Here is a 13,107-nt window from a genome sequence, read left to right as displayed (position 1 = left end):
TTTAAGAGTGTTCATTTTTGGCAGCTACTTTCAGAGCATTGTCTTTCAGCCAGATTTTCACTCATTCGTTCTTTGTTAATTCTCAAATATAGTTGTTAATGCAGCCTGCCACAGGCAGTTTCCTAAGTATACTACCTGAAGGTCATTAAGTCTAGTTCATTTCCAAATGTCAGATGTTTCTAACTACTCTCTAACTTGCTAGTTTCTGTGCTACACCGATGCTTTTTGTATTCAGCCATAGTAATTTGACACAGTTTCCACTATTCTTCTCATGTTAGCCAGTTAGGAAATGAAGTAGGAGACCAGTCTTTGTCTGTGTGATTTCAGCGAGTGGCAGTTTAGCTGTTGAACTGTGAGCTTTTCCCAGCCCTTAAAATTTGAACAGCTTCATTTGTAGTTGCCTAGCTTTAAGTATTGCTTGACCACACATTTTGGGAGGAGGATTTTTCCCAGGGACACCCCAAAAGGCACCAAGAAAGTACACAAGTACTGTGTGTATTAATAGAACTGACTTTGCATTTTTGTTAAGGTAAATCTTGCTAAGGAAATTAAGAAAAGAATACAAGTTATTACAAAATATCTGGCACACTTAGTGACAGAAGGTAGGATAAAAATCTTCTTTGAAAAAAAAAACCCAAACCCAAAACCACCCCATATTTAATCAGTGTCCACTTGCTATGTGATACCCGAGAGCAGAATTTGAGAACCAGCTGGAAAGTAGAGTGAAGATGAAGAACAGATTAATGGGGCTTTGAAGTGCATTTAGTAAAGAGCTGCCTGGCTGCAGAGGTAGCTCATAGTCTTTGTTTTCATAGCAAAACACATTCAAAAAATTGAAATAGTTTGGCTTAATGGCACCTTATTTTTTTGGTCATTAGGTTTTCTCTGCACTCTCTTGATAGAGAGCTGCATATCTGCTTTTCCTTTGAGTGCAGGAAAATACCTGTTGGGGCTGGTTTTATTACTTGATTTTATTTTTTTTTTTTTTTGCCTCTCCTTGCCCCCAGTAGTAATAAAGCAGTTTATTGACAAAACAAACAATAAAATGAAACATCTGCCGGTACATTTTGAAATGTTTGTTACCTTTCTGTAGAAGTTGTGTTGAAGCAAGGCCTAACCACACAATTCTGAGAGGATCTGTGATTTTGGAGTAGCTTTGCCTTCTGGAGTCTCCTGTCTTTGCAGGAGGAGGGCCATGCCTAGCGTGCACCTTCCCCTGTCCTGCCCACACCTCTCTGCTGCACGTGCCGAAATGAGGAGGTCAGCAGTCAGCCTCTCACCAGGGGTAACTGGGCAGGCGGTGTGCCGCCGTCGGGTGCAGAAAGGATGACTGAACCTGCAAAGATCTCAGAGAAGGGTGAGGAGGATCTCAGAGGAGTAGAAAGGGGCTGAGACCTAGCAATGCAGAGGATAAGACTGCTGTTTGTAGGTACGTTGGGCTGGGGCTAGTATGTACTGGGCTATGAAGACTTTTGGGTGCTAAAGGCCAGTACAAGAAAAAAGTTGGTGTGAACTGGTCATGGAAGACTTCCATGAGTGAAGATTAGATGGAAGTGTCTAACAATTGGGGGTTAGGAAAAGTCTCCCAGCAAGAGTCTCGGAACAAAATACTCAACTGCTGGGTATGTATATAGGACAAATACACAATGTGGGTGCTCATAGTAGGAAGCACTGTCCTGGTTTCGGCTGGGATAGAGCTAATTTTCTTCCTAGTAGCTGGTATAGTGCTGTGTTTTGGATTTAGTATGAGAATGATGTTGATAACACACTGACATTTTAGTTGTTGCTAAGCAGTGCTTACACTAGTCAAGGACTTTTCAGCTTCCCATGCCCTGCCAGTTGCACAAGAAGCTGGGAGGGGGCACAGCCAAACTGGCCAAAGGGCTATTCCATACTATATGATGCCATGCTCGGTATATGAACTGGGGGGAGTTGGCTGGGGGGCAGCGGTCGCTGCTCGGGGATGGGCTGGGCATTGGTTGGTGGGTGGTGAGCGGTTGTATCACTGGGTTTTTTTCCTTGGTTTTTGTTCCTCTCCCTCTCTCTCTCATTGTTTTCCTTTTCATTACAATTTATTATTACTGTTCTATTTTATTTCAATTATTAAACTGTTCTTATCTGAACCCACGAGTTTTCTTACTTTTGCTCTTCTGATTTTCTCCCCCATCCCAGCGGGGGGGGGGTAGGGTGAGTGAGCAGCTGTGTGGGGCTTGGTTGCCAACTGGGGCTAAACCATGACAGAAGATTATGAACTTTCTGATGTCAGACCACCTAGGTCTGTCTTTGTTAGTTTGTAAGATGGAAGGATTTTTCTCCTTATTTGAGAGTGGTTTTAGCCAAGAGTTTTCATTATTGAATATTCAGATTCAATATCATCTAGCCAACATTTCTAAACATTCATTAAAATGGGTCTTTCATCTTGTAGAATTATAGGCTGGAAAGTCTGTCATTAGAGGGTAGAAGCAAAAGCAAAAAGCACCAGGAATATCACCAATAAACCCACTGTCTGCAATATTTCCATCGTAGTGCTTGCTGTAGATCACATAATTTGGATAGATGGGGTCATATCAGAACTTTGATTTTTTTTTTTTTTTTTTAACTAAACCACTGAAAGATTTTAATTTCTTATTTATGAATTATACATTTCAGTATGTTTGAATGTAACAAATACAGTTAATGTGGACATTTTTCCTAAGAAATTGATCTATGGAACAAGTTAACACTCTGGTCTTGAGTATGTTAAAAGGCAAGCGTATAAATATAAACACTACTGGATTTGGACAAACTGATAAGTATACAGAAAGTCAGTATTCTTTAATATTTGTTTTCATAAAGGTATTTTTCTTCATTTAGAATCTTTCTCTGATGTATATTCTGCATTGGTTTAGAACCTACCTTTATCCGTACCCTTCATATCTGTATTCCAGTGGTACTGTCATATATGTTACATATGCAGAATTACCAGTAAGTTTTCAAATCTGTACTTACATGTGCCAGTTTCTCTTCTAATTGTGTTAGAAGGTTAAAACTGGTAGGTAAACAAATCGGAATTATATCTTAATGAAGTTTCCAGGGTTCGGTTGACTGGGTAATAAAGCCAAATAGGTATTTTTATCATGTTCCAGCTCTTTGCTTCATTGCATGCAGTGATGTAGAGTGAATTAAATGTATGGGTTTGGGGTTGGGGTTTTTTGTATTTATGATTTAAAAAATGAGGAATAACCAAAATGTTTTGAAAGGCAAGAAAGGAAGCAGAAAAGTCCATTTCAGAATGTTTGTTTTTTTTTTTTTAAATGCTTACTCTACATTTTTTTCACAGTCAAAATGAAAATTTTGACAGGATGTTAGTCTTGCACAGAGGAAACCAGTTGTAGGTACAGAGCCTTTTACATATGATGGAAGAAAACGCAGTTAGTCACTTTGTATTCCAATGCAGACTAGTCAGTGGGGTTTTGCTATGTTAATCTTCTCTGCACAACCCTGAAAAAGTTCCTTGTTAAAGCTAGTGTGGCTCTGCTGACCTCAGCAGTAGCAGGGTTTTCTTTTTGGTTGGATTTAAGCTGGGCAACATCATTCTGCTAAGCTGCTGGTTTTCAAGTTGTAGTCCCTGGCCCCCTTCCTGCCTTTGGACCACAAAGGGCTCCATGACATGATGACTAAGAACGTCTTATTATTTCAGATGTGTAAAAATCTATGAAATTTCTAAGGATGTCCACTGCTCCACTGGGAGAAAAAAAAATAAGGGGAAAAAAAAAAAAAGACACACACCTATAAAATGCAGGAGGCTGAGAATAAACTGCAGAAACCATCCCCAGTCTACTCTTTCCGGCAGTCCTGTCTGGCCTGGGTATGTGCTGCCAGCCACAGACGTCCTGTTCAAGTTAACACTCCTACTGGTGGACCCTCCCCAGTGTTTTCTGTAGCAGGAAATTTTTCTTGGTGGAAAGAAAAGAGCGAGGAAATTGCATAGAGTAAAATGATAACTGGCACTGGGGAGCCATGAACTGATTTTGATTGTGGATGGCGTTCCAGTTTCTTGCTTAAATAATTTTTTGTCTGGAAGCAGAGCAGAACTGATCCTCTTCTGATTACTCACTGGCACTTTCATTTATGTTTAAGGTGTAGTTCTTAATGATTGGGAGTGCTTGGTGGGGGAGTTGTTCTTCAAAGCCTGGATTTCCAGACCAGAAGACTCATCAGACAACTATTAAACTGTTCCATTCCTTTAGACGTCAGATGATCTAAGGGATGGTATGCCAGTAAAGGTTGTATTGGCGCCTGGAATTTTGAGATGGTGACCAAGTGAAGAGAACAAAGCAGGATTTTCACAAGACACATTAGATTTGGCAGTAGCTGGATCCCAGCTCCCTTAGACTGCTGCTTGTGATTCCCACCAAGGGAAAACCCTGCTCCAGGAAAATAGTCTAAACTCCACATTTTCCATGTTGGCTTTCTCCCTTCATCTCTACTCAGTTCTTTCCGCGTGATATCTAAATTGTTCAAATGGAGTGATCTTGTTTCAGTTGCTATCAAAGGGTCTTCAGTTCATACGTAAGTCCATTTACCACCTCTTCCCATACTCCCAGGTCATTTTTTGGAAAAGTTTTTTCCAGGATTGCAGTTATTCTTGTTTTCTGTGGTTCTGAACTGGACACTAATATTTGTCCTTAATCCTGGTGACTGACCATCTTTCTCTGTAAAAACTTGGCTTGCTTCAAGCAAAACCCCCACACTTCAGTGGTTCCAAGAAAAAAGGAACATAACTACAAGGTTTCCCCAAAGATTTTGCATACAGCTGATTCACTTAACCTCAAAGATAATAAATTATGGAGAAATTTGGACTGCTTCCGTGTATTCACCATGTCCTGTAATAAAGCCAAATTCTTTTTTTTTTTTTTTTCTTTCTTTCTGACAGAGACTGGAGGAGAATGTGTTCAGTCAGCTCAAGTGTGCTGTTGAGCATGTTTGTGGAATGCATAATACCACTGTTTTGAGACTTGATTATTCTGTCTGGCTTGTTTCTAATGCCTTAGACTTTCACGCTGTTACAGGAAGGCAGAGTATATTATAAAGCAGAAAATTTCATTTTACAGAATAAATACTCCTCTCCAGGGCGAAAAAAAATAAAAAAATTTAGAAGTGTCTTGTCAGGCAACAGACAAGAGCAATGATGTCTTTAGTAAAGCTTTATTAAAGGACTTTAGAGAAGTAATCCTAATATTTTAATGACATAGGTTGCTTTGGGGCAATAGACTAGATTCTTAATGAGGAAAGATGACCTCCTCTTCTATCGCTTTGTCATTTCCACCACAGAAAGCCTCTTCTCTTCTTGGGGCACTTAGTGATGTAAAACACATGCCGTCTGTGCCAGGGCATATAAAAGCTGCATAATAATGTTCTCCATCTTGGATAAGTTTGTTGTGTTGATGCAGTTACAGTAAACAGTCAAGCTTATGAACAGTGGTTTCAGTGTTTATGGTATTCATTCCTAAGTCCCTGATTTTTACTGTGCAACTCTCCCTTTTGTACTAGCTGTCATCTCTTAGTAGACAATAGGTCATAGGTTGGCTTGACCTTGGTATTTCTCCATTGTTGCAATATTTATAATGCTGATTTTTTCTTTTGTTTTTAAACTAACCTAGCCTGATATGTATTCTCTGAAAAGTGGCCCTACGAGTAAAAGCGGCATCCTGTCTTAAGTTCATAAAGTTTGTAAATATCCAACTCAGGTGTCATGCTTGATACACTTTTCATGGCCTCTTCTTGTGTTAGAAAGTCATCATCTTTCCTGCAGGTTTTCTGCAGAAATATTGTGGCCTAGGTGCACATTTTTCAGGATATTTCTGTGTGCATTAAGGCTCCTATAGTGTGGCCCCTGTTTGCAAGCAGAATGGAAGCAAGCCCAATTCTAGGATACGATGATCAGTGAGAGCATGTGCAGGGCTTCGCGGGGTTAAGGAGCTGGCTGGCGTACCCCAGAGCCTGCCTGCTCTACTCCATCGCAGCTGGACTTGTTGAGTTATTTTGGTGGTTTTTACTTAGGGTACGGTATGACTCATACGGCAGAAGGTTTCGCTTTTATTACTGAAAACAAATACTCATTTTAAACTTGAACCTAAAAGAATTCAGCCTATTGAATTGATGTGGCATGCTGTGGATGCTGAGATCGGCTCTGGTTCATATATGCCTGAGGAGCAGAACCAGGAGATCGGGCAGGGGAAGGGAACGAGCTCAGCACATGGCATTTGGGGCAGCGTAAGGGAGTGGGGAATGTCTGCAGCTTTCCTTCCTCTGCTCTTCATTTGTAAGCTATTCTGACTAGGTTTCAAATCAGTACTCTTAATTTCCTTGATCACTTGTGCCTGTCTGGCAATTAGTTTCTGTCACCATTAGCTGCTTCTGGATTTGAGCAAGCAACTGCCATGAAAAAGACCTTTATAAAATGGGCCAAAATTGTACTGTTGTCTTTTAAGTGGATACAGTAGTAACTAGACTATGCTGAAAAAAAACAAAAAAATCAACAAACAAAGAAACCCCCCCCAAAAAATAAAGAAAAAAACCCCAAACCAAAAAACCAACCCAAAAAAACATTTTGAGAGCAGAAATCACGCTTACAGGATGCATGTTCAAAGCCAGGAATTTTGATTTAATTTTAATCATTAACAAATTACAAAGGAAGGAAAATGCAGCATGCATACTAAGAACATAGATTACTGATACAGAAAGGTGAAATTGGTTCTTATTGGCTCCTTAATTTTAAAGAATATATCAAAAAGGTTTCTGTAATATAGCTCAGACACTCTTGACTCTGCTCTATAAGATACTATATAAACCATGACTGTAATGATCTGGTTTCTCAAGAGAAGGTGGTAATTCAGATCCTTCTCTACAGCAAGATGGACTGTGATAGGTGATTGCTAAAGATATAGTTAATATATATGTAGTTAATATTCCTTTTTATTTGGGTGAGCATAAACTGCCTATGTTTTGGGGAGATGAGAAATATATATGACTATTAATCTATCCTTCTTAAGACCAATTATAAAACTCAAAGTTTTGTACTCTTTTTAACAAATTAGTAGTTTTCATAGAATGTTTATGGCATTTCTAATATGTTAACTTGTTTAGTCAACAAAAATGCTTTTTAGCAAACATCACTTGTTTTAGCATGGATCAAAATGAAACAATTTTCCTCACACAATGACAAAACCATAAGAGTTATTTTTTATCAACAATAGTGGCAGTCTTTCAGCTTAATTAATTACAAAGAGGAGGAAGTTGCTATGAACTACTAGTAACAGGCTGATCCTACAGGAAGGTTAAATCTTGAATGAGCATGAAAGGAGAGGCACTAACAGAGCTTTGCTTGCTCCCCTCCCAGGTGTAACTCTGGATTTTCCTGAAATGCTTCTTCTCAAGTCCATCTCACTGTGTATGGAGTAGCTACTTATGGAAAGTACTTACTGTATGGAAAGCTGTACACAACTCTGTCAGCAGTCTGGGAACTGAATTACTTCCCTGGCGATTAGAATTGTATCAGAGGAATGGATAATAGAAATTATCCTGAATATAGAGAATTAGCCATATTATCTATGGCATTAAAATAATCAGCTGGGTTGTTTGAATGATGGGTGTTTGTGTCAAATGTATAGACAGATGAGTTTCTGGTATGCTTCAGAAGATGATCCATTATTTCAGATGACCATTGAAAAGTTACTGTTCAGGCTTTTGTAGTTGTGCAAACTCTTGCAAGATCAAGGTACGTACATCTGTAAAAGAAAGAGTTAGGGGTATTGGGACTTAACCTTTAGATGAGTTGGAAGCTTTTTGGCTCAAGTTCTCATAACTTCATAACCTATGCTAGAAAAGCATAGAAAAAACAGAAAGCAAAATACTTACGCAAAGTAATTCTGACTTTTTATTGTACATGGAAATTCATCACACTCACTCACACACAAGATTCTCCTTCTTGCCTCCTGGATCCAGAAATGTCTTTGTTTTTATGGCACTTCGAAAAACAATGTGACACTGTCCTTTTGGCCACATTGACAAGAGAAAAGCTCTTTGGTGCCAAATTCTATTTTACTCCCACTAGCCTGCGTTGCCCCAGAGGCAGTATCTGCTGCCCATTCAACACTCCGGGAACGGAGATGCTCATGAGTGGGACATGCTTTTTACAGTCCTCCTCCATGTGACGTTTGGATATCTAGTAGGCACTTGTAAAAATTATTCTCATACTCTGTACTTATGTAAGGTTAGAGCAGAGGTTTTTTTGCTGTCTTTGGTAGGAGGATGACTGAGAGGAGAGGTATGTGTGGCCTGAGGGGAACTTCTAGACTTGCTGCAAGGTTTCATCTTCCACTGGGACATGTTGGGAAAGCTCCAGATTAATCCTTCAGGAGAAGGGTTCAGGAAGGACAGTTGCAGGGAAGACAGCCTATGGGTGTGTGTGGGAGGGTGTCTTTTATATATCAGTGTGTTTGTAAGTGAAGGGTAAAAAGTCTGAAATTGTTACCTTTTTTATTGTAGCTAACTAAGAAGGGAGCACTTAAAAATTTTAGAAGCTTTTTGTTTTCTGAAGCTTTTCATCTGAATTAAAAGGCAGGTGTTTGAAAGGGCAGGTGTAATTACATCAGAATCCAACTCCCATTCAATTGATACTGTTCGGGAACAAAAAAGTAGCTTGGAGGTTGGGGAAAATCCATGTTAGAAGAGAGATAAGTGAATGCTTGTCAACTCCGTCAGACCAAAATCTGATGAAGGGCTTTACTACTTTATTATTTAAGAAATCTTTTTGAGGTTAACTGTGCTCACTTGCTTAAAATGTACAAGGATGCAGCTGATGGTCTTTGTCATGCAAATAATTGAATGCCGTGATTTTTTAATTAAAGCTGCTTGTGGCCCATTTTGGTTTTTGCTAAAATGACAATGTGCATCTAATCTTTTATCACAAATGTAGCCAAAACAAATTAGTTTTGTTTTTCTCTTGTTAATCAAAAATTAAAGCAGAGGGTATTTATTTTCCTTGAATTATTTGACACCACAGAACCAGTGGGATAGAGATGCACTTGTTCCATGACTTGGCAAATTTTGAACTTGCATTGGATGACTTTTGTTTATCTCCATCCTTCTTCTTTTTGTAGGAAATTCCACTTATTTGGATGACCACGGACCACCCCCTCAAAAGGTGAGCTGCTGTTATTTTGCATTTGCTTTCTTCTTGCTTTTTTGGTTTTGGTTTTTAACTAATTGTATGTTTACTTGTGTGCAAAGCAACTCTGCTGAGTTTACATCAATAGCACTTGGCCTTTCTGCCTTTCCCCACCCCCCAGCATTTTCAGGCATTTGTAAGTAACTTGGGTTAAATCTCTGTGTGATTAAACTAATGGAATTTTTGTCATTGAGTCAAGGGGAGGCAGGATTTTAGTGATGTTTTGTCTGTCAGCACATTCATGCAAAAACAAGACATTGCAGTTGGAGCTAATAAGGCAAGTGAAGATGGCCTTTTTTGCTGGCAGCAGTTCCTAGAACATGGGCTCTGCTGCAGGTGCAATGCTTTCAATCAAAACATTAGGACATATTTAATGAATGTGCATAATGAGCCCTTTTATAGGGATAGCGTACACTGTTCCCATCACGTATGACTGTGCCGCATTGACTTTTCCCTCACCATCATCATGGCACCTCATAACATTTCAGGTGAGGACCAGCATCATGATGGTTTCTTCAAGAGGAAAAAGTGGAAGCAGGCATTTAGGGTCTCTTGTTTTGTTTTCTTTTGTCTTACCCTATGTCGGTTTATTCTCTAAAACACAATTTGGTACTATCTTGTGTCTGTCTTTCCAGACAGGAAGACTATTATAACTCCTTTTGTATAGTAGCTATTTAAAAAAAAAACAAACCACCAACAGTTCTCTTGCCATGTTCTAATTTCTCCAGACTCACTTTATTTCTGCAGCTACAGTGTAGTATCTTCTTGAGGTATTTGGGTAGAACTAACTGTGATTTTGAAGTCTTTACGCTTTGCAGTTGCAACACTTGAAGGTGCACTTTTTCTGAAAGACTCCTTTCCAAATTATGCAGAATTCTCACTGTTACTTGTAAAACACCAAAGCAGAAAGGGGAGTGGTGATACTGTGATTATGTATATAACAATAATTACCATAGGCTAATTTATAAAATACAGCCTATGGCTTTCTTTAATATAAAACTTTTCAAGTGGTATTGTTTTAATGGAATTTAGATGCCTGAATGCTTTTGTAAGCCCTATTGGTATTCAAGTAGAAATTTTACCTGTTTTAAGAACTCGCCATGAAAGGGTGAGATCAGTGGTCACTGCTAGCCAAAAAGTGGAGTCTGCTGATGAAAGGGTTGTTTTTTTCTCAGCAGTGCAGGATTCCCACCAGGCTGATATGGGTGAGCTAGAGCAGTTACCTGAAAGCATGTCTGTCTTCTGGTTTAGTTTTCAGACAGGTTATTTCGCTGATGTGGCCCACCATGAATGCTAGTGCAGCAGGTGAGAGTGAGTAGTTACAGATGGGGTGGAGGTGAAGAGCCACTATCTCTGATGGTAGTCCTCACTCATCGCTGTTCAAACTGACCATGAAATCACATCCTGAGCCCACCAGGCCTTGAGTTTAAATGCACAACCACATGTGTGCATCGGTGTGGTGAAACAGTTGGCTTTTGGTCAGCGGGAGGAGAGTAATGTGCAAAGCGATTTGACTTACCCTAGTTATCAGTGAAAGCAGGCTACAGTCATCTGGGTTTCTTCACCTTTTTGCTGTGAACTCTGTGTGCACATGGGATCTGTAATTTTCAGGTGATATGTGGAAATTTGTTACACTCTTAAAGTTCAGGCAGCTCACTTAGAGGGATGATGTACATCTGATTTTCTTCCTCTCAACACAAATTACTCACTTTTTCTGCGTGCACAGTTACAGAAATAAATGGATGTAGACAGAAGTGACAAAATCAACCTGTTAAGTTCATCATAACTGAGATGGGACGGGGGAGAATCTAAGGCTTAACAAATGTTTCACACTTAAAATTTATTTAGTACCCTCTTGTGCTCTTGAAAGATATTTTTTTGGTTTTGGTACCATCTGCTTCTCTTGCCCAGAAGTACAGCAGCTTGCATGGAGTAAAGCATTATGTTTGTCAGGTCTCCACAGTGAACACTCAGCTCAGAAGAGTAAAGCAATGCTTATTCCGGGCCTGTATTTTTCATGCTTGCATTAGCATTCAGAAATGCCTAGCTGTGTCAGTAAGGAAAGGGCTGTAATCTAGATAAGAGTTTTTAACCTTGAAAACTTTATTCAGATTTTGGTCCTTTTACTTCCGGAATTTTTCATTACCAATTAATGGTGCTGTGGATGGGAACTATACTCCAATGGGCAGTAGCAGTTGGAAAGATTTATCCAACCCAGACACTTTCCTGTTTATATTATGAAAATCTCTTTTGCCTATCTAAACATGTAATTTTGGCCTGTGTTCACACAGCTTAATCCAGCTGCAGCTCAGCTGTCTGTAGAAAGGCCAGCTGATTAGATACCTACATGATTGATTGGTTGTGTAGGTACTCTTTGATTAGCTACTTACAGCCAGTAGAGTTTTTACAGCCAGTCTGTAATTATCCTCACTCCTGAAAGCTTGGTGGATAGGTCAGTGCAGTAACAGGCTATAGCCTTGTATAAGTTACAGGTATTTTGCTTTTTGAAGTACTTGCCTGTGTTTAGAAACATTGATAAAAGATGGATGCACACATTTTGATCATCCCTTGGACAACATGTGGGCAAGCCTGCTTGTTCTTGGGTGGATTGTTATGTTTTTCATTCTTCTAATTAAAACATGGGCAGGGATTGGTAAGAAGGCAGATAATTCCTGGTATTTGCTTAGGGTCATGTTTTGCACGAAGATGCTCTGCTTTGTAAATCTCACGCATTGCACTATTGGCTAAGTGCAATTATTTACCCTCCTACAGCTTCAGCTTTGAACTGTGAGCTCTGCCTGTGTGAGTGAAACTAAATTCACTGTAATTGTCGTTATCTTTTAGGTAGCCTCTATTAAAATGTCTAGATAACTGTCTACCTTTAAACTAATAGATGGTTAAGGTCAATGAGTGGTTTAATTTGACATGTAAAAAGGTGTCAGAAGAAATTAATCCTGAATCCAGCATTTAAAATATTTCATTACAAGTAGTATTTTCATTTGTGATCCTCACAAAGCACAGATGTCATGATGCACCTTTCTTTAGTAGCACATGTAATACACAGATGAAAAAGCCCTCGATTTGTTTCTTTCAATCCTGGCAGGCACTTACCCTGGAAAGCATACCTTTGCCATGCTGCATTCAACTGTGGTCAGTCCTGTGTGGCACTATTATGTGAAGCTCTCCAGCATTTTCCTAATGCCTGCTGTATTCATCAGAGGGAATTACAGCATGCCCTGAATGAAATGAAAACATGAGAGGGGGATTTGGTAGGTTTAGGAAGTAAGTTCTAGAGCCAAAAGGATTCTAATTTTATGTGTCTGTTTAAAAATTCTTAAAAACTAGAAATTGAGATAATGAACAACAATCCATTGCCTGGGGTTGAAATGACTGGTAGCTAATATTAGCGGTATGTAGTTAGTTGTAGTGGAAGGCCACCAACAGTTGATATGCACTGGACTGTAGCTGTTTTGAGAGTACATTCCACTGTTTTGTTGGAAATCATATTAGTTTTGGCTTTTTGTCATGGCTAGGTGCCAAAACTTTGGGTTTTTTAAATACTATGTGGTTTTTTTTCCCAGTGGAAGAACTGAAAATAGCACTTGTTCTCTTTATAAGGACTAGCATCATCACATTTCAGCAGATCAGGGTACTGGGCTGTTTTTTCAAATAAAGGTGGCAGCAGCAATTTTCTCAGTGCAAGTAGAGATGGAAAGCTTTGCTCACTGCTGTACATGAACGTTGCTGGTGTGGTTCTGGTTCTCCCTTTAAGGCCAGTTGAGCCAGCTTCTCGAGTCTTCCCCCAGTGAAGGTTTACTTGACGGTTAAAGATTAGCAGTGGTTACCCTTGCCAGTGGTATGAAGCTCACCATGCCAGTAGTATGAAGGTAATGTGT

General features: G+C 39.4%; 1 protein-coding gene across 3 annotated transcripts in view; it reads left to right on the top strand.

Moving 5' to 3' along the window:
• Window positions 1-13,107, top strand: part of UST (uronyl 2-sulfotransferase) — a 176,207-nt gene that overhangs the window by 56,349 nt on the left and 106,751 nt on the right. For all 3 annotated transcript variants that reach the window (XM_072856146.1, XM_072856145.1, XM_072856147.1), the window contains exon 2: window positions 9,144-9,187. In XM_072856146.1, coding sequence (XP_072712247.1) covers window positions 9,144-9,187 — 44 coding nt within the window. The remainder of the gene's footprint in view (window positions 1-9,143; window positions 9,188-13,107) is intronic.

Source organism: Ciconia boyciana, chromosome 3 (genome assembly GCF_034638445.1).
Source record: "Ciconia boyciana chromosome 3, ASM3463844v1, whole genome shotgun sequence".
Taxonomy (NCBI): Eukaryota; Metazoa; Chordata; class Aves; order Ciconiiformes; family Ciconiidae; genus Ciconia; species Ciconia boyciana.
Note: the sequence above shows the minus strand (reverse complement) of the source record. Positions and strands in the feature narration are given on the sequence as shown.